A 22412-nucleotide genomic window follows, 5' to 3' on the forward strand; every position below is an offset into this window, starting at 1 on the left:
TGAAGAGAATAATTCCTATTTCTATGAGGCGGGTTGAAAACACGTCTGTTACGGAGCACGACCTGACTTTGATTAAAGTGCAACCGTGCGGCAAGTGTTTGACTATCGGTTCGTCCAGATAAAATGTTTACGAATAACACTATATCAGCTATTCTATGCCTGCAGTGAATCGTGTCCATGTTGACTAGAGAACAGAGATCTTGATACGGCGGCAGTTGGTCTCCATTCCATCTCAAATTCCGCAAGGCAAAACGTACAAACTTTTTTTGAATGCTCAATTCGTTGTATATAAGTTACGTATTGAGGGCGCCACACAACGCTCACAAAATCAAGCTTACTCCGTACAAGTCCAACGTATATAGCCAATATTGCATGTGGGTCCTTTAGGTCTCGCCCGAATCGCTTCACGAGAGAGAATAATTTAAGACAGTCCTTAATAACATTGTCTATATGATTTGTAAAAGAAAGTGAGCTGTCGAAAACAATTCCTAGGTCTCGAACAATTTCTCTGCGGGGCAGGACAATGCCGTTGTAAGAGTATTGAAACTCAATTTTTCGTATTTTCCGAGAAAAGGTCATTACCGAACATTTGTCCGGATTGATATTTAAGCCGCTATTTGAGCAAAACGTTCCAAAGTTATCCATGTCAAGTTGAAGTTTGAGACAGTCAGCGTCAGTCTTGATTGGTAAGAATATTTTTACATCGTCAGCATATATTAAAATTATAGCATTGGACAACATAGTTGGAAGCTTATTCATCACCAGCACAAACAATAATGGACCCAGATGGCTACCTTGCGGCACAGCTGAATTAACAACAAAGGAGTCTGAAACATTTTCCTTAACTTTCACATATTGAACTCTGTGTAGCAAATAACTTCCTAGCCAATTGTAGATCGGACCTCCGATGCCAAAATCTGCAGCCGCCTGCATAATACTTTCGGTCTTAACGGCATCAAACGCTTTACTCATGTCTGTGTATATACAATCTACTTGACATCCTTTCGAGATGTAGTCATTCACTAGAGACGTAAATTCACAGAGGTTTGTAGTAACCGATTTTCTCTTCAAAAACCCGTGTTGCGTAGAGGAAATGCGTTCCGCAACTTTTTCATACAAATAGTCGTACACAATCTGTTCAAAAAGCTTTGGTATAGCCGATTGAATAGTTATTCCGCGGTAGTTCTCCACATCTGAACGAGATCCTTTTTTATAAATTGGACTAATTCGAGACACCTTCCAAATCGAGGGAAAGTAGCCGAAAGTGAGAGACGCATTGAACAGACTCGCGAGAGGTTCCATTAATTCATCCTGATACTCTTTCAAAAGTTTGTTCGGTAGTGAATACCAAATCAAGAAAACAATTGTTGTGATTTGGTATATCACATATTTGCATCAACCCGGCCGCAAGAAATTCATCAACAATGGCTATCTCCGATTGTGAAGTGATTTGATCGGATAGGTAAAACTTATTACTTGAGTCAAAGTGAGTCTGATTCCAATTCAAATTTCGCAGGTTGAAATCGCCGATCACAACGACATCATCATCTGGGCCGATGGACACACTTACGGATTCGACAAAAAGGCAAAAGGAGCGATACCGATCAATGCTAGAGGTAGGTGGAATATAGCCACAGCACAGAAAAAGCGATCCGGTGTCTGCTGGCAATTTAACACAGAGTGCTTCATTGTTTTTAGCTACTGCGTGTTCGGTACTGGCGATGCAGTTTCGGACGGCAATGAGAGCACCACCTCCAGATGTTTTTTTCACTGTTTGCTGAGTTTCTATCACAACGATATACACAGAAAGCGGGAGGAAACAACGAACTATCCATTACAGTTGAGTCCAGGTTAGTTTCGGTGAAGCAATATATATCTATATCTAACTCGATTGAGGACATATAGATAATTTTTTGCCGTTCACTTCCTTTTATGCTTCATGTTCTAATAGTATACATCCTTTTCGGCAGGTTTTCGTCTTGTGGATAATACGGAGGCAGCGGTCGTCAATTTCGGTACTAACTCAGGTACGTCAGTAATGTTTTCGTGAATCGCAGTAAGATTATAATCTATCGTCATTTCAGATTCATCATAATTACTGTGTGTTGGTAAGCGGCGTGAGGAAATTTTCCGGATTGGACTCATTATACTTGTAGTCATCTCGAAATGTATTTGATCGAGACTCATTTATGAATTCACGGAAATAGATTCCTATTTGCCAGCTCGAGGGCTGCATCGCCTTTTCTTTATAAGCAAAATCAATTCCCACCTTGAATGATACGTATGTCATTTGACTTAAATCCGCTCCTTTACGAACTAATTTAACGACTTCGATCGGACCCTCTAGCTCTAGATTCTGCTGTACTAGTTTAGAAATCCCTTCCACAGCGGCTTGTGGTGAGAATCTAGACAGAAACAACCAGAATTTATTGGCACGAGGGGTAACCGGTACGATCGGAATGGAAGAGTCGCGCGCTGGCTCTTTATTCCCACAAAGCATTTGAGCAGGATCTAGAAGAATACGCGTACGCTTCGATGCTTTTCCGTCTGAACCAGGAATTGGTTTGGGAGTTGAAGGCGTTAAGGGAATTTTTCTTGTGATTCGATTGATCATATTCGCGTTTTTCTTAATTTCATCCCTTAATTCCTCGAACATTTTACTTTGCTGGTCCAGTACCATATCAAGTGTGTTATTAGCATTGCTTAGAGCTCCACGAAAAGTTGCATTGCTCATAAGTTTTCTGCAAGCTTGACACATCCAAAAAATCGCATCACTAGATTTTACCTCTGCCCATAGGGCAGGATTAAGCCTGGGGCATTCAACATGAAATGTTGATCGACAGAAACCTTGACAAATAACCGTGTCAGCCTCCGAATGAATACAATTGGCACAGGCATTACAAAGATGATCCATTTTCAATACCGATTTTTTTTTTCACCCACAATCACGTTACGAATAAATCTTTAATACTTAAAAGCATAATGTTTATCAAAGAAAACTTTAAGCACTATCAAGCAATATTATAAGCAGTATTTCAACGAAAAAATTAGCAAAAATTGCAGCTCAATTCACTATACGTCGATCTGGCTTTTATAAAATTAAAATGAATCGTGATTATACTGGCAAGGCTTGGTAGGTTCTCACCTAACATATGCGTGCATATGTATATGGGCAGAAAGTGTTCTGCCAGGGTGAGGACTGATAAATTACAATTACAATTACAATATTATAAACATTATAATACTCACTCTTAGTTCTAACTTGGAATATTCCGCCTTGAGCTTGTTCCGTTCGATTTCAGATTTTGCCAATTTAGCTTTCAGCGTTTCCAACTCACAATTTGCAAGTTTTAATTGCTCTTCAGTACGGTGAACGTTTAGTAAAGGTGTAACCTTAACTAACAATCTCCACCAAGACCATCCGCGGACTTTCAAAAAAGCTCGCACATTACGTTGTATACATCTGACGGCGAGTTCCTGCGCAAAGAAAACAAAAAAAATAAATTACATTCGATATAGTTTTGGTTTTTTTATACCTGTATACGCCTTTCTACGAGCCTTTTTCTAGCTAAATGACCACGGCAGACGGCCTGCAGTTGAATAATCCTATCTGATATCAACTCATCACGTTTCGCTTCTAGTTGATTAAGCACGCCTGAACGAAACAAAACCTGTAAATAGAATCATTTATTTATGTATATGATCATTAAGTACAAAATATTGAAGTAAAGTGATTCCCCGGAGTTTTGCAAATCGATTTTAATTTGTCATTTTTGATTTAGCTGCAATTCTTGTCTATTGCTAGAATTTCAACTGCATGAAAAGCCCGGCTCAAATGAAAGAAATTCAATGAAAAATCTGATCTTCTTTCGAAATAATTTTGGCAACTGAGACAAGCTAAGACAGAAACGTAAAAAGCGAAGAAGTATTTGAAAATAATTTTAATATATTTCGGCACGACCTCAACTTATCATTATCCAATAAAAAATCAGGAGGATGTGTCTTCATAGCCATCAATGCAAACTTTTTTTTTTGTATGCCAGAAGGGCATTGGGTTGAAAGGCCACTGCGACAGTCTTGCAAACTTTACTTCTGAATAAATTATAACTAATAAGCATAAAGAATTTGAACACGTATGGGCTGAAGTAGTCATATAGACGGTGAAGTAAACATTTTTTCCTTACTGTATTTCCCACCAGAACATGCCCGCAAACATTTAATTAACCCTCTAACGGGCAACAACGTAAAAACGATGCGATCAAGCTAATGACTATTTTATCATGAAAGTACACACAAAAAAACCTTAAGTTCTGATTTTCATGCAAAAATAATTATCTGGAGGAGCGCCAGGTAAGAAAAAGTCCAATTTCTCTTTTTCTTTTTTCATGTCTAACGCTCTGCACAGATGTTTTTTCAATTCAGATATATTACAAAATTAAAATAATGCATGAAATTTACTCATAGAAACATTTTTTAGGTCAATCATTTTGTTCTAGATGTCCTTTTCCTTCAAAAGTAAAAAAGGGAATATTCGCGCATTAATTATTTTCCGAATTTTTCGGAATTTTTGTTTTTGAAAGATGATAACTTTTGAATGCATGGTCAGAATGTTATGATATTAGTATCAAAACGTCAAGAAATCTGTTCTGAACACATTTTGCGTATTGCCAATTAAAAACAAATTTTGTGTGCGCCTCTGGAGCTCCAAAAGCGAAGACCGTCTTTAGACGGTCTTACCCGTTAGAGGGTTAAATTATTTTTCGAAACTGTCCAAAGTATTGTCTCCAATATGGAATAGTTCAGTCGAGTAGTCCAGTCGAGCAGTGGAATCAAGCAGTTGAGTTGAGCGTTGAATCGAACAGTTGAGTCGAGCAGATGAATCATGCTGTCCAGTCGAGCACTACAATCGTGGAGTTAAGTCGAACAGTCGGGTCGAGTAGTAAGTCAAGCAAACGTGTCAAGCAGTCGAATCGAGTAGTTAAGAAGAGTAGGCCACTCGAGCAGTTAAATCGAGTTGTTCAGTCAAGCAGTCAAGCCGATCTGTCCAATCAAGCAGTTGAGTCGAGCAGTCGAATCGAATAGTTCAGTCGAGTAGTTCAGTTAAGCAGTTCAGTCGAGCAGTCCAATCGAATAGTTCAGTCGAGTAGTTCAGTTAAGCAGTCCAGTCGAGCAATAAAATCGAGCAGTCTAATCGACCAGTCGAGTCGAGCAGTCTAGTTACCTAGTTGAGCAATCGAGCAGTCCAGCAGTCGACCAGTGAGGTGACTGAGAATACGAAAGCTACGAAAGCATGACGTCCTGTCAGGGTCCTGTTTTTAGTTACCGATAAGCCTCTTATGACGTCCTGTCAGAGACCTGGTTTTCGGTACAGCTATAAGCCTCTTATATAAATAGTGTAACAAACCTAAGCGTTTGCGCTCCAAATGTCCCCCGTCAGGGACCTGACTGCCTACACCACCGCTAAGCAAAAGGCTTAATTGGTTCGGCAGCACTGAAAGGTATAAGTAAATTATATTTCGCTGATGTATAGAGAAGACAAGTACGCCATAGCAGAAAGTGATTTTGTAGAGCAAATAGATTTGGATAGTTGGAAGTTAAAGTATAAGTCGATTAGTAGATTGGACTAGAAGATAAATTCACGGATAGTCGAATAGAGATAGCTGATAGAGATAGTTACACAAATTAGTGGTTGAAAAGCAGGTAAATTAAAGCTGGATTCACTCTCGTAGAAAGAATATTTGTCTACTATAATCTTGTTCAGGCTGGTTATGCGACCATGCGGTTTGGAACCGTAGTGCTTCTTACTAAAAAGGAAGGTATTCGATAGCAATTCAGGATTTGTACTAAACGTAAGTGAGTTATCAATCAATGATTTACAGTAACTGATCCAAAATGTATTAACAGGAATTAAAAATCTCGTCTAATATAAGAAGCGGATTATAAATTCGGAAATCATCTTTTTATTGCTCGGAAAAACAACATCTTTTTAATTCGTTTACGAGGATGTCTACCCAGAATGGTTCCGATAAAAGACGCGCTGTGTCAGGTAAGGCCGAATTGGCTCAAACCATGGCCCAAACTGTAACGTAAAACGTTAATAAAGACCCCCTACAAAACGATCACGTTAGTACCTCTATCATGTACAATGTAATCCCCTCTGATATCGGTGCCACGATCGGTGGCAGTGTATCTCTAAATGTCAATGACCCCCCCCCCCCCCCCACAGATATGCGAAAGAATAAACCACGAAACAGCTGTAGCTGTCGAAGCTGTAAAGCAGCAGACAATAGTCGTATGGTCCAATGTGATAAGTGGCATCATTATAGTTGCGTTGGTGTTAGCCAGGAAGTGGAACATGAGCCTTGGAATTGCCCAAAATGTGTAAAAGCGACGGTAATCCAGAAAAACAAGGTTTCGGTTTCCAAGAAGGTATCAGCGCCGAAGGTGAAGTTCAGCAAGGTAAACACGAAGGGTGCTAAATCAGCACAGCCGAAAGGGCGTTCCAAGGATCATGTGGCCGAGTCGAAAGCAATGGGTGTTCTTGATAGTGTTGCAAACGCGGCTGCAGGAAATACAAGGAAACAAGTTCGAACTACTCAGAAGGCAAAATTACTAGCAGAATCAGTAGCATCCGGTTCATCTCGGAAATCAGCAAAAGCGTTACTTGAAGTGCAGATGAAACGCATTGAAGCTGAACAAACCCTGCTAGAGGAGGAAATGAAGCGGAAAAAGGAGCTGCTGGAGCGAAAATATAGTTTGATGGAAGAGTTGGCTGAAATTGACAGTTGTGTAAGCATCGCTGCTGAGCAGGAGAATTCCGCGGATAAAGTGAAATCGTGGTTAACCGGTAATGAAGAAGGTGATGGACGGTCAGCTTCTGCTGATAGCGACAGCAACGATGAAAATAGTGAATCCTATGAAAATGAGAAAGATGAGCAGCAAGGCACTTTCCAGCCACCGTAAATATGAACTCCATAAAAGATAAACAAACATGTGGCTGCGTCTGCGGCTAATCATTCAACGGTTCATTTTCGGGCAAACCTAACACTCACGATTAGATAGCCGCCCGTCAGGTTATTCCTTGTGATCTTCCGAAGTTTGGTGGAAATCCGGAGGAGTGGCCCATTTTTATTTCAACGTTCGAAAGCGCTACACAGATGTGTGGTTACAGGGAGGAGGAGAATATGATTCGGCTTCGGAATTGTTTAAAGGACGATGCGCTAATTGTGGTCCGAAGTTTCCTCATGCATCCGGCATCGGTCCCGAAGGCTATCAATACACTGAAGATGCGTTTTGGGCAGCCACACTGTATCATTCGAATGTAGAGAGAGAAAGTGCTGTCTGTCGCACCAGTAAGAGCAGAGGCGATGGACAAATTAATTGCTTTTGCCATGGCGGTGCAAAATTTGTGTACCACTATCGACGTATATGGACGCAAGGAATACAAACGTGATGCGACGCTGTTGCAAGAACTCGTCGGAAAACTTCCGGCCTCGATCAGGTTGGATTGGGTAAGATATCAGAAAACGATAAGAAAAGTGGATTTATTTACATTCAACGAATGGATCTATGCTGTTGCGGAATATGTAAGTAATAGAAAGGGTAAAGCGTACATAAACGCGCACTCTGAGCACACGTTTACTGAAGCTTCAGTCCAAAAGGCCAGCAAGAACAGCTGTTTCGGAATCTACAAAGATGTGTCCAATCTGTAAGAATTCTTGTAGAAACGCGAGCAAGTGCAGTAAATTTCTAGGACTTTCGTACGGAGAGAGGTGGTCAGCAGTTAAGCACCTGAAGATCTGTCGCACGTGTCTTAGGCAACATAAAGGAGCTTGTAATGCTGAGCCCTGTGGAAAGAATGGTTGTACTTTCAAGCACCATGAGCTGTTACAGAAGGCGTTTTCAGTTACAGCCGAAACAGAAAAGGGAATCGAAGGTCAGGAGCATAGCATAAACACTCATCTGTCCACAATTGGTGGTAGAATGTTCCGTTACTTACCAGTCAGGCTATATGGAAGGGATCGGCAAGTAGAAGCTACTTTTCGAATCGGATGCTAGTATACCGGACGAACCTCGGAAAGGAAACGACCGTGATCACGGCGGGCGTTCCACAAGGGTCAATACTCGGCCCATCTCTCTGGAACAGTATGTACGACGGCGTGCTAACCCTAGAGCTACCAACGGGAGTGGAAATCGTCGGCTTCGCGGACGACATCGTGATGACGGTTACATGCGAATCACTAGAGGAAGTGGAGGCGTTGGCGGCTGAGTCAATCTGCAGGGTGGAGAGTTGGATGCAGAACGCGAAACTGCAAATAGCGCACCATAAAACGGAGATACTACTGGTGAGTAATCGGAGAGCAGTCCAACACGTGGGGATTACCGTAGGCGAACATACCATAACCTCAAAACGCGAGGTGAAGCACCTGGGCGTGATGATCGACAATCGGTTAAAATTCAACAGTCATGCTGACTACGCATGCGAAAAGGCAGCGAAAGCCATCAGTGCACTGTCTTGGATTATGCCGAATAACTTTGGACCAAGCAGTAGCAAGAGGCGCCTCTTAGCCAGTGTATCATCGTCGATACTGCGGTATAGCGGACCAGCCTGGATTACAGCGCTCCAAACCCAGCGCAACAGAGCGAAGCTGAGAAGTACGGCCCGACTAATGGCCATTCGAGTTGTGAGCGCGTATAGGACTATCTCACCAGAAGCTGTGTGCGTAATCGCTGGGATGATTCCTATCGACATCACCCTGATGGAGGACTACGAGTGCTATAGGCAAAAGGAGGTCAGAGGAATCAGAAAGCTGATGAGCGCAGAATCATTGGCTAAGTGGCAACAGGAGTGGAATACGGCACAGAAAGGTAGATGGACCCACAGGCTCATATCGACTCTCTCGGTTTTGGTGAATAGGAAGCACGGGGAGGTAAACTTTTACCTAACGCAATTCCTGTCTGGTCATGGTTGCTTCAGGCAATACCTTTACCGGTTCGGGCACGCCAGGTCACCCTTATGCCCGGAATGTGGGAACGTGGAAGAAACAGCAGAGCACGTGGTTTTTGACTGCCCCAGATTTGCAGCATGGAGGGATGATCTGCCTTCCGGTCTTAACGTCGAAAATATGGTGGAGGAAATGTGTCGCAACGAGAGCATCTGGAATGCTGTCAATAGCGCAATCGCATGCATCATGTCTGATCTGCAGCGTAAGTGGAGAGCGGAGCAGCGAGCTAGCATCGTCAGTTAAGTTATTTTGGATGAAAGGTGGCCTAGGGAACAAACCTCTCTGAGCCGCATATGACGCCCCAAAGTAACGCGATTCGGGGCGCGGTAAAACCCTAGACTGGATTCATATGTGTGGGGATGGGATTTATCCCGAAATAGTCCCAATACTCAGATCGGTGCTTGTTGAAATAGGCATAGCAAAGAAACCCTGCGAGGGTGGCTGTGACGGAGTGCGCGTCATGTTGGAGGGCACTTTCTAATCGGTACACGTCTCGTCAGGTCAAGAAATCCCGCGAGGGTGGCTGTGACGGGGTGCACGTTATGACTGTCGGCACCTTCTAATCGGTACACGTCTCGATGGGTACTGCGAGCTAGCTGCGCAAATGACCAGCAACGTTAGCCTGCGTTGATAACTGCAAAGTGCATGAGTACGGCATCCCCTTGATATGCCTGTAGGAGAATCGCTAGAAAGCGTGATAATTGGAAAAGTGCAAGAGCACAGCCTCCCCCTGATGTAATACTTCATTGTGGTACCGGGGGGATGTAGGCAGAGGGCAAGGATGAGGTTTTGGTGGGTGAGAGTCCCACACAACGTCCGGGTTGGCTCCGGATAAGAAGATTAGTTTTCCGAAACCTTGTAAAAAAAAAAACATACATACATACATACCTACATACATACATACATACATACGCAATCGCCAGAGATGCTGGAGCGGATCATCGAGGGCCTCTTTCCGCGCCACGAGCCAAGGCCCTGGCCCCAGGCCGCTGAGTCGTCCCACGGCCGACGTTCTAGTATCTCAGACCATAGCGTAGGATGGTCGGCCTCCCAGCCGAACATCCAAAGTAACGTGGGCGACGGCGGTTTGGTGGTCGGGGACGAAGTGACGGTTACGAATGAGGAGCTCATTGAGATCGCTAAATCCCTAAAGGTGAGCAAGGCACCGGGGCCAGACGGAATTCCGAATATGGCCATTAAAGCGGCTATGTTAGAGGCTCCCGAGTTATTCGGAGCAGTAATGAGGAGATGCCTGGAAGCTGGCCACTTCCCGGACAGATGGAAGCGACAGAACCTCGTGCTGTTGCCGAAGCCGGGAAAACCTCCGGGTGTTCCCTCGTCATATAGGCCGATCTATCTGCTCGATACTGCCGGTAAGGTGCTGGAGAAGGTTATCCTTAACAGACTCGTACAGTACACGGAGGGTACAAACGGTCTGTCAAGGAATCAATTCGGCTTCCGAAAAGGCAAATCTACGGTGGATGCAATCTTGTCTGTCACTAAGACAGCCGAGGTGGCAATCCAGCGCAAGAGGACAGGTATCCGCCATTGCGCAGTTGTCACGCTTGACGTGAGAAATGCGTTTAATAGCGCTAGCTGGGACTCCATAGCCAACTCGCTTCGGAACGTCCAAGTGCCGGTGTCGCTGTACAGGATCCTGGAAAATTATTTCCAGAATCGTGTGCTATGCTACAACACGGAGGAGGGTCAGAAGTGCGTTCCAATCACCGCAGGGGTTCCGCAAGGTTCCATACTGGGCCCGGTGTTGTGGAACGTCATGTATAACGAGGTGTTGAAGCTAAAGTTCCCGGTAGGGGTGGCGATTGTCGGCTTTGCGGATGATATCACCCTGGAAGTCTATGGTAAATCTATCAGAGAGGTTGAGTTGACGGCTGCCCACTCTATATGCATTGTTGAAGATTGGATGCGATCCAGGAAACTGGAGCTAGCGCATCATAAAACGGAGGTTATCGTGGTGAACAACCGCAAGTCGGTACAGTAAGCAAAGATCAGCGTCGGGGACTGCACTATTTCGTCAACGCGGTCCTTAAAACTTCTGGGAGTCATGGTCGACGACAAGCTCAAGTTCGGGAGCCACGTCGACTATGCCTGCAAGAAGGCTTCCACAGCTATTTCGGCATTGTCTCGTATGATGTCTAATAGCTCTGCGGTATATGGCAGCAAGCGAAGGCTATTAGCCAACGTGGTCCAGTCTATACTTAGGCGGACCGGTGTGGTCATCGGCGTTAGGTACCAAAAGCTATCTAGCCAAGCTGGAAAGCACCTATCGTCTCATGTGCTTGAGAGTGGCGAGTGCGTATCGCACAGTTTCACATGACGCAATCTGCGTCTTAGCAGGTATGATGCCTATTGGCATTATCATCAGCGAAGACGTAGAGTGCTTCAACCAACGTGGAACTAGAGGCATACGGAGTACCTCAAGATCGGCCTCGATGACCACATGGCAGCGGACATGGTCTAATTCCACAAAAGGTCGGTGGACACATCGACTTATCCCGGAACTATCTGGGTGGGTCAACAGGTGTCACGGCGAAGTCAACTTCCACCTGACACAGATTCTGTCAGGGCATGGTTGCTTCAGACAGTATCTGCATAAGTTTGGGCATGCGGAGTCCCCCGCGTGTCCCGAATGCGTGGATGTTGAGGAAACGGCAGAACATGCTTTCTTCATATGCCCTCGTTTCGCGGGCGCGAGAAGCAGCATGATGGCAGTGAGCGGACAGGACACTACCCCGGATAACTTAGTCCAAAAGATGTGTTCCAGCTCGGACATCTGGGGAGCGGTCAATGCGGCTGCTACCCAGATTGTACTCGAGCTACAAAACCACTGGAGAGCCGATCAACGGCGAATAAACAGCCTAACTACCATAGTCCAGTAGTTATCTAAGCGAGTGCATTAAGCACAATAGCCCCTCCCTGAAGTAATACCGATAAGGTGGTGCCAGGGGGGATTGAGGCTGGAGACTCGAGTAGGGTTTTAGTGGGTCGGGATCCTCACGCCCCATTAGGGGGGTCGGGATACCTAAACCCCACTCCCTGAGTTATCTTCTCAGGTGTCTGATAGTACCGTATCTTCTAAGGTGCTCAGCAGATTTCCCAACTCGTAAAAAAAAAAAACATACATACATACATACATACATACATACACACATACATACACACATACATACACACATACATCACACAAATTGAATACAATCAACATTTGATTGGTATGTTTTGATTTTTAACGTTTTAACGGTTTAACCGTTTAAGCACCGTATATGCTTAAGTGTTAAAGTTTAAATAACTTTTGAATGAACCGTCCGATTTTCAATAACTTGGTTTCGTTTGATAGATCTCAACAGTAATTTTCAAATAATAATAAATTATGTGATGTTTTACATTGAATTAATGCTTGTAACATATAGATATGTTTTAAATACTATTTTTTCACATTTCTTTATGTAACTTTCAAACTACAAGCCCAATCTTCATGAAATTTGGAAGTTAAGGGTTTGCAAGGCTCCTCTTTCATATGCAACCAATTTGGTTCAAACCAGTCGTATTTTTATACATAACTTTTGAACTAAAAGTCCGATCAGTATGAAATTCAATAGCGACCTGTGGGACACCTATTCCTTTCATTTGACACTAAGAACATTAAAATCGGTCCCAGCCATCTCCGAGAAAAGTGAGTCAGATTGAAAGCGTCACACACACACACACACACACACACACACACACACACACACACACACACACACACACACACACACACACACACACACACACACACACACACACACACACACACACACACACACACACACACACACACACACACACACACACACACACACACACACACACACACACACACACACACACACACACACACACACACACACACACACACACACACACACACACACACACACACACACACACACACACACACACACACACACACACACACACACACACACACACACACACACACACACACACACACACACACACACACACACACACACACACACACACACACACACACACACACACACACACACACACACACACACACACACACACACACACACACACACACACACACACACACACACACACACACAATTGTGTGTAATTGTGTAATTGAATAAGCTCACAAAATTTAAACACAATAAGAGCACTTATAAATTTTGATAGATAGGATAAGTTGGTTGTTACTAATTTGAGTAAGTGCAAGTAAAAACAAGTTGTAAGAGGAAATATTATTCTTTAACATATACATTGCGTAGTAAAAGTCTAGTTTATAGGTTTTTTAACTACGCATACATTTCTGTAATGCCATTCTTTTTGATTGACATCAATAAAGTTTTCTTGAATAAATTTCATCAATTTTTATTAACCTTCGGTTACTCACGCTGTTGCATTTTGTACAACACGTGTAGGTTTTTGAATGCCATATTGTTATAAAGTTACAGATCGCTGTTCAACTAACGTATATTCTTCAATTAACTTGTGTGATATGACGATATCACTATTCTTTTCTATTTCCTTTCGTAACTTTCTTTTAGCAGATTATTAGTCAACGGTTTTTTTGTCGTTCTAACCACAGCAAGCTAGCAGATGTTTCATTCTGAACATCTGTCTTTTTTAAGCGCTATTTGAGTAGGGGTTAACGAAGCGCACGCGCTGTTTCCATTTAGGGATGTAAAGCCATAAATTAAACCCATGCGCAAAAGCATAGGGGTTTAATTATAGTAGCAGTAGGGGAATAATGTATATTCACCCCAATAGAATGTTTAGGCAACTAGGGTGGAACCCTAGTAGAAAACCGTTAGACCGTTAGATTAGAAATGTTACTAGGGGAGACCCCTACAAAGAGGGCTACGAAAGGGACGCACAGTGGAAAATTAAATAAATAGACTGTCTTGCCTTCGGGACGGTGTTCAATATTTCAAAAGTAGTCAATGTTACTACATCGTAGAAAATACCACACGCCACAATTTGGTGGCAGCGGTAATTTTTCTTCTCTTCTTCAAGTGTTCTCGTGCAATAGTTCTCGAGTAGACACAATTTTTGTTTTTTTTTGCTTGTAGAAAACAGTAGAAACGAAGTGTCAAGTTTTTCTCGTGAAAAGGGACTAAAAAATAAAACCCGTGTTCAAAGCCCAATCCAGTTTTTCTCGATTCGTGCAAAGGGGCTAAAAAATAAAACCCGTGCTCAAAGCCCAATCCAGTTTTTCTCGTGAAAAGGGACTATATAAATAACCCTGAGAAAACCCGTGTTCAAAGACTAACACAGCAGCACCAGAAGATAAATCGTTCACATTATCAAGTAACTAAGAAGTAACAAGTGAGCGTGGTGCTGAGAACATTGAAGAAAAAACTACAAGTGCTACCCAGTATAGTGAATAAAGACCAGCCAACACCAGAAGTGCCAAACCGAGCAGAAGACGAGCAGATTCAGTGTGGTGGTTTTTACTAGTAGACGAGTGGTTTCCGTTGTACGAGTAGACGAGTGGTTTCCGTTGGACGAGTAGACGAGTGGTTTCCGTTGGACGAGTGGACGAGAGATTTCCGTTGGACGGTTGGACGAGAGGGTTCCAACTTTTTGATCGAAAATATCATCAACCAGCTGGAGAAGGAAGGACGGTCGCGTAGACGAAGCTATCAATCCAAGCAAGATTAAAATAATTTAGTTGTACAACTGTGTGTAGACAAACTGTAATTTTTTTTTGGCAAGGTAACTTTTATAAAGGTTAGGTTTTTTTTCCCTATCCCTAATTGTTGTTAATGCCGCGTTTCTTGACTTTAAGAAGTCGAAACGTAGAAGTAGAAGCTGATAGCGAAGAAGAAGAAGAAGAAGAATTTTTATCACCAGACGAATCTCCCTCCCCAAGCCAAATTAAATTGGCAAATTTCGATTCAAAGGAAGCTAGGGATGCGATTCCCAAGTTTTCAGGAAAAAAAAATTTTGCGCAGTTCGTTGCAATATGCACCGACTTTTATAATGAATTCCAAGACGGGGCTGATCACAGCGGTCTAGTAAAAGTAATTGAGCAAAAGTTGAATAATGAGGCATTTACTCTGTGCCGAAATTGTACAACTTTTCGAGAAATAGAAACTGTTCTATTTAAAAAATATGGGGATGATACCCCTTTAAGTGTGTTGTTCACACAAGTGACAAATTTGAAACAGAAAGATTACGAAGACGCGAAGTCGTATGGCGATAGAGCGGTCTTTTTATACGAAAAAATGCTATTAATTTCGGAAGAGCTTTTGAAAAAATCTTCCTTAGCAGTTAAAGATATTGAGCCAGTGGATTATATTTATTCAAAATTAATCCTCGAATACTTTATGGCATCAAGATACCCGATGTCAGAAATATAGTGAAATCAAATAATTTTACTGAACTAGAGAAAGCCGCGGACTATGCCGTAGTGCTTGAATCTAGTTATAAAAATAGATTTAATTTAAATAATGTAGGCAATGGTCAGAATCAAGCTGGACCCAGCCGGGGGCAACATTTTGGTAGACCCAAACCATCTAATAATGATAACAGGTATAACAAATATAGCCAACATAAGCCTGTAATTAAAACTGAACCAGTAGGTAATGTTCAGACTAGACCTATTTGCAATTTTTGTGGCAAGATAGGGCATATTGAGAGAAACTGTCGCCACAAACAAAAATATCAAGTTAATATTTTGGAGTCAAAAAACTTGGAGGGCCCGAAGAAAATGGCACCAGACATTCAAGATTTAAATCTTTTGAATGTACTGAAAATATAATAATTCCTTTTGAAGAAAGAAGTTATACAAATAGGGCTTTGATTTTAATCCAAACTGATTTAAATTCATTGCCTTTATTATTTTTGTTAGATTTCGGTGCTGAAATCAGTATCATTAAAAAATTCAATGTCTGTAAAATAGATAGAAGAAATATAGTTGAAGTTTCTGGTGTTACTTCCGATGCTGTGTTGACAATTGGTTCATCAGAAATAACATTTTTATTTGAAAATTTTCAAAGAAATTTTAATTTTCGGGTAGTTAATAATGATTTTCCAATTCCTTGTGATGGAATTTTAGGAAGTGATTTTTTTAGGGACTATCCGTGTATTATTGATTATAGGGATAAATGTTTTAAAATTTTTAAACAACCTAGTAATACTTGTATTGACACAATGAAAGCTAGAAATATTATTAAAATACCACCTCGTATGGAAGTCGTGGCACAAATATTCATTCCGACAAATGAAGAATTAATTTGTCACTCAAAACAATTTTTCAATAAACCTATATATATGGGCAATTGCCTAGTAAAACCGAGTAATAATTTTGTTTACGTTCCAATTTTTAACGGGACGCATGAAGAAGTTGAAATAAACCTTTATTCTATAGAGTTTGAACCTACATCTAATTATTCAATTTTGTCCTTAGAAAATAGTAGGGAAAGAAGGAACAAAATTTTGAAAGATGTAAATTTGGAAAATTTAAATTTTCAAGAAAAATCGTCAATCATTGATATTATTGATGAATATCAAGATGTGTTTTTCGTTGAAGATGATAAGTTCTCTTGCACTGATGCAACAACACACAAGATTAAGACATCGAGTAACAAACCTATCTTTACAAGACAGTATAGGTTACCGAAAGTTCATAAGGAAGTTGTTGATGGGGAAATTAAAAAAATGTTACAAGATGGTCTTATTAAAGAAAGTGATTCACCTTGGAATTCTCCACTACTTGTTGTTCCAAAGAAACCTGGTGCGAATGGTGAAAAAAATGGCGTGTGGTAATCGATTTTAGAAAAATTAATGACGTAACAATTAGTGATGCATATCCGTTACCATTGATTTCAGAGATATTGGATCAATTAGGAAAAGCTAGATATTTTTCAAATTTAGATTTGGCTAGTGGTTTTCATCAAATTAAAATGGATCCTCAAGATGCAGCCAAAACTGCTTTTTCTACACCATATGGACATTACGAATATTTATGTATGCCCTTTGGATTAAAAAATGCACCAGCTACTTTTCAACGTTTAATGAACACAGTTTTAACTGGTTTACAAGGCATTAAATGTTTTATATATGTCATCCATGTTGTGTATGGAGATACTTTAGAATCACATAATTCAAAATTGTGCGAAATTTTAGAACGTCTCAGGGAGAATAATTTGAAACTCCAACCAAGTAAATGCAATTTCTTACGAAAAGAGACTATATTTTTAGGGCATAAAATAACTTCTAATGGTATAATGCCTGATGAAACTAAAATTTACGCAATACAAAATTTCCCTACGCCAAAGAATGCAAAGGAAGTTAAAATGTTTTTAGGAATACTTAGCTATTATCGCAAATTCATTCCAAATTTAGCGAATTTGGCAGAACCTATAAACAAATTATTACGAAAAAGAGAACGATTTGTTTGGAGTCAAAATTGTCAATGATCTTTCAATGAGTTGAAATCGTTGTTGACAAGCTCTCCTATTCTACAATATCCTGATTTCGCTAAAAAGTTTGTAATTACTACTGACGCTAGCAATGTTGCAATTGGTGCAGTTCTTTCAAATGAAGGAGTTAATTTACCTATCGCTTATGCTAGTCGGATATTAAATACAGCTGAACGGCGTTATTCTACCGTGGAAAGAGAATTGCTTGCCATTGTGTGGGCAATCAAACATTTCAAACCGTATGTTTATGGACAAGAATTTATAGTTAATTCTAATGATAAACCCTTGGTATATCTCTTTAACATCTCAGAAGCATCAGATCGGTTGATGAGATGGCGTATATTATTAGAGGAATATGATTTCAAGGCGATGTACACACCTGGCAAAAGCAATGCCGTCGCAGACGCATTGGGTCGTATTCAATTGAGTAATTGTGATTCTGCTGATCAAATCACTGCTCAAATACATAATGAGATCAAATAGCACAAGGCTAATATCTCAAAAAGAATAAATGTGATCACTAGGCAACAAGCAAGGACTTTAGCCAATATCACTAATGGTACCAACAATCCAAATAAGGATAAAAGTTCAATCAAGAGCGGAATAGCACGAGACTATGGAAGCTTTGAACTACTAGGGGATCCCAATATAAACAACAATACGCAGGATAAGGCCGACTGTAATAAAAACAGTATTCATGTGTATATTGTTCCAAAAATCCTTGATCAAAACATCGAGCATGATTTTGACAAGACGGAATATGAATCTCCTAACATTCAGGATTATATGGATTCATTCGAAATTCTAATAATTACTTTATAGTTAGCAAAACGCACTATAATCACAAAATTTGTTTATATGAATTATATAAGAATATACTTATATTCAAAAACGCTATAAGAGAACTTAATAATGTTTCAATAAACTTCTATTTCATTTTGTCATCCGGAGATAAAATAAATTGGAGGAAACTAAAAACAATAACAGCACACATTTTCTCAGATAAGAATTGCAAATTGTGTTTTTGTAATTATTCTTTAACTAAGTTAGAATCCATCACGGATATCGAAACAGTTCTCACTGAGTTTCATAAGAGTCCGATAGGAGGACATGAAGGTTTGGAACGTACCTTTAAACGAATCGCTGAGTGATATTATTGGAAAAACATGAGACACGATATAAACGAGTTTATTAATAGATGCGATGAATGTCAAAAAAATAAAATTCAAAGGAAAAATAGGATACCTTTAAAAATAACTTCTACTTCGACGAAACCGTTCGAAAAAATTTTTTTAGACATTGTTGGTCCATTACCAGAAACAAAAAATGGCAATAACTACATTTTAACCATTCAGGACGATCTAACGAAATTATTCATTGCCAAAGCCATTCCTGAAGCTACAGCAGAAATGACTTGTAAAGCCTTTTTAGAAAGTGCAATTTGTACATATGGAGTACCTAAAGAATTAGTTACCGATAGAGGAACTAACTTTGTCAGCAAATTATTTCAAACTCTTTGCAAGTTATTGCACGTAAAGCAAATACAAACTACAGCATCCTCAAAGCAGGGCTCTGTTGCTTGAGCGATGTCACCGTACTTTAAAAGAGTATATCAGATCATATGTTTGCAGCAATCTTGATGATTGGGATGAATATATTCATTGTTTTGCATTTACCTACAATACAACTGAACATTACTGAACAGCATACAAGGAAAATTCAAATTATTACACATATTTAAAAGATTTGAGATATAACTTAGAGGTTATTCAAAAATCTGCTAGAGCTAACTTACTTGCTACAAAGAATACAAGAAAGGAAAAATATGATCAAAAAACAAATGACTGGTTACCAATGTGGGGTGATCTAGTATTATTAGAAAATATTGCTACTGGAACTGGTAGGAAATTACAGGGATTATATAGTGGTCCACATGAAGTAATAGCTATCAATTCTCCACAAACTTGTACAGTATTATTAAAAAATACTAATAAAAAGATTGTCGTGCATAACGGTCGTCTCAAACGATATTAAGAATAAATTGTAATTTTTGTCCTTTTCATTCCTTCAACATTTTTTTTTAGAAAATGATTGTTCTGGGAACTCTTCTGCTGATGACAGCGTATGCTTGCGCAGAACAGCCGGTGGAAAATGTTCCCATGTACGAACATGGTGTCGTATATGAGCGCATGAAAAATGTTCGCCTCAATTTAGGAAGTTGGACACTCCATACAAAATTCGACCTAAAGGATTTAAGAACTGAGGTAGGATCTTTAGAGTCATTGTCGACTATATTAAAGACAGCATGTGATAAACTACATGCTGACCATAATTTGAATTGTGATTTAATAACCAAAGGGTTATATAAATTAGTTAGCAATTTATTAGACGGTAAAAATATAATTTATTCCATCTGCGACCTTAGATCAAAAAGAGGTGCGATTGACGCTATAGGAAATTTAGAGAGTTTTTTATTTGGGACAATGTCTAATACAGACAGAGAACGTATTGATAAAGACTTGACAAATTTACGGAACAATGAGGACCAGTTATCTAAAATGATGGAGAAACAAACGGTGGCTATTGATTCAATTTCAACTTTTCAGCCATGGTTAATATGTATAATGTCAAGGCTCAAGATGAAAACGTAAAAAATAAAGCTAGAGATCATTTATTTCAATTGGTTACTAAAAGTGAATTACTTATTACTGATGTGACAGAGAAAACCGATATATTTTTGTCACTGTTAACAACGGAAAATCGACCTTTGTCTTATAAATTATATAAACCAGCTAAATTTTTAAAAGATTTGGAAAAAAATCAAGAATTGTTACCAAAAGGATTTGAATTTCCAATTAATTTAACGATGAAAAATATTATGAAGTTTTATGCAATTTCTAAAGTCTCATCAAATCTTGATGGATGCACGGTTAATATTAATGTTAAAATTCCAATTACAAATAAGTTAATATACGAGGCTTATAAAGGTACCAGTGTACCAGTATTTAAATACAACAAATTATACGTTACAGCAATTGAAAATGATGTTGTTTTAAAACCATTCAATTCAAATGTTGGAATGATAATTTCTTACCCCGAATATATGAAATGTACTGAAATCCAAAGTATGAAAGTATGTCCTTCATTTCATGTTTTACAAAATCTTACACTAACGGACAACTGTAATGTAAGAACGTTTTTGAACAATTCAAAAGATGTTTACATTTCACAACTATTGAATTTGAAACACCAACTATGGATACAGTTAAATGATCCAAATTCTTGGGTTTACGCTGTTCCAACAAAAACAAATTTAATTGTCATTTGCAATGACAAAAAGGTACAACGAGTTGAAATTAATATGGTAGGTCGTTTGAGAATTACGAAACCATGTTTAATTAAATCAGATGAAATTTTATTGCATTATTATCCACAAGAGCATTCTGATATTGAACTTGACATTAAAAAGATAGATTTTCAAGATCAGCCTAGGGAAATAAAAATACTTGATGATAAAATACCTGAAACTACTAAAAATAACATTTTTACCAAATTTAATAATAAAGAATTATTTGATGAAATGGTAAATTTGAAGAACATGAATGCTAATAAACTACAACTTTTGAACGTAGAAGTAGAAAAGCACTCCTTTTCAATTTGGAAGGCTATTGTTTTAACAATTGCCTTAATAATATTGATATATTTATGTTTTAAGATTTACAAATGCTTAAAAAATAAATTTGGGAAAGTGAAAGAGATCGTCGCTCTTCCAATTCAAGCATCAGCTCCTTTATCAGTGTCTTATATTAGTTCGGAAACGGTCCAACCCAAACAACAATCAAGAAGTTTTAGTCAGGCAAGATTTTAGATTGTAAGGTACAAAATTTGTAAAAGTGTTAGATTGTAAGGCACAAAATTTGTAAAAGTGTTAGAATGTAAGCTACAAAATATTGTAAAAGTGTTAGATTTAAGATTCAAATGTTGTAAAAAAAATATATTTAAGAAGATACATTTTTTTTCCTTCAGGGGGAAGTAATGTGATATGACGATATCACTATTCTTTTCTATTTCCTTTCGTAGCTTTCTTTTAGCAGATTATTAGTCAACGGTTTTTTTGTCGTTCTAACCACAGCAAGCTAGCAGATGTTTCATTCTGAACATCTGTCTTTTTTAAGCGCTATTTGAGTAGGGGTTAACGAAGCGCACGCGCTGTTTCCATTTAGGGATGTAAAGCCATAAATTAAACCCATGCGCAAAAGCATAGGGGTTTAATTATAGTAGCAGTAGGGGAATAATGTATATTCACCCCAATAGAATGTTTAGGCAACTAGGGTGGAACCCTAGTAGAAAACCGTTAGACCATTAGATTAGAAATGTTACTAGGGGAGAACCCCTACAAAGAGGGCTACGAAAGGGACTCACAGTGGAAAATTAAATAAATAGACTGTCTTGCCTTCGGGACGGTGTTCAATATTTCAAAAGTAGTCAATGTTACTACGTCGTAGAAAATACCACACGCCACACTTGTTATGAGCAAAACGTCATAATTATTCTTTAAATTGTTGGGAAAATAGATCAGCATAAACTGACATCACAAAAACGAAGCAATCAGCATGTGAGGTGTACCGCGATTGGCCCCGGAATTTTCTCTCGTTTCTTCATATATAAAAATGGTATATGTATGCAGCAAAACTATCAACAAATATAAAATGTAAATGTATCTGTTGGTAGTCGAGTCATTCGGGGTCAAAATTAAGGTATTTTTTAATCAAAGTTCTACAGTACCTAAACAAACCAACATAGGGGTATACTATATTCATAAAAGTTGTGTATTTTTACTATTTATAAAATTTTGTAATACATGAAAAAGTCATACAACAATTACAAAAAGAGCAGAAAGCTGAAGCCAAATGGATTGGACTTGTCATGTATCGAAACCAAAATA

At 39.5% G+C, this 22412-nt stretch overlaps 1 protein-coding gene across 1 annotated transcript in view; it reads right to left on the reverse strand.

Moving 5' to 3' along the window:
• The window catches only part of LOC128733514 (unconventional myosin-XVIIIa), a 657582-nt gene that overhangs the window by 295064 nt on the left and 340106 nt on the right, over nucleotides 1-22412 (reverse strand). Inside the window, exons 10-11 of the mRNA XM_053827159.1 lie at nucleotides 3537-3671; nucleotides 3250-3477 (exon numbers count right to left, since the gene is read on the reverse strand). Of these exons, the coding sequence (XP_053683134.1) occupies nucleotides 3250-3477; nucleotides 3537-3671 (363 nt within the window). The remainder of the gene's footprint in view (nucleotides 1-3249; nucleotides 3478-3536; nucleotides 3672-22412) is intronic.

This window comes from Sabethes cyaneus, chromosome 2, assembly GCF_943734655.1.
Source record: "Sabethes cyaneus chromosome 2, idSabCyanKW18_F2, whole genome shotgun sequence".
NCBI classification, from domain to species: domain Eukaryota; kingdom Metazoa; phylum Arthropoda; class Insecta; order Diptera; family Culicidae; genus Sabethes; species Sabethes cyaneus.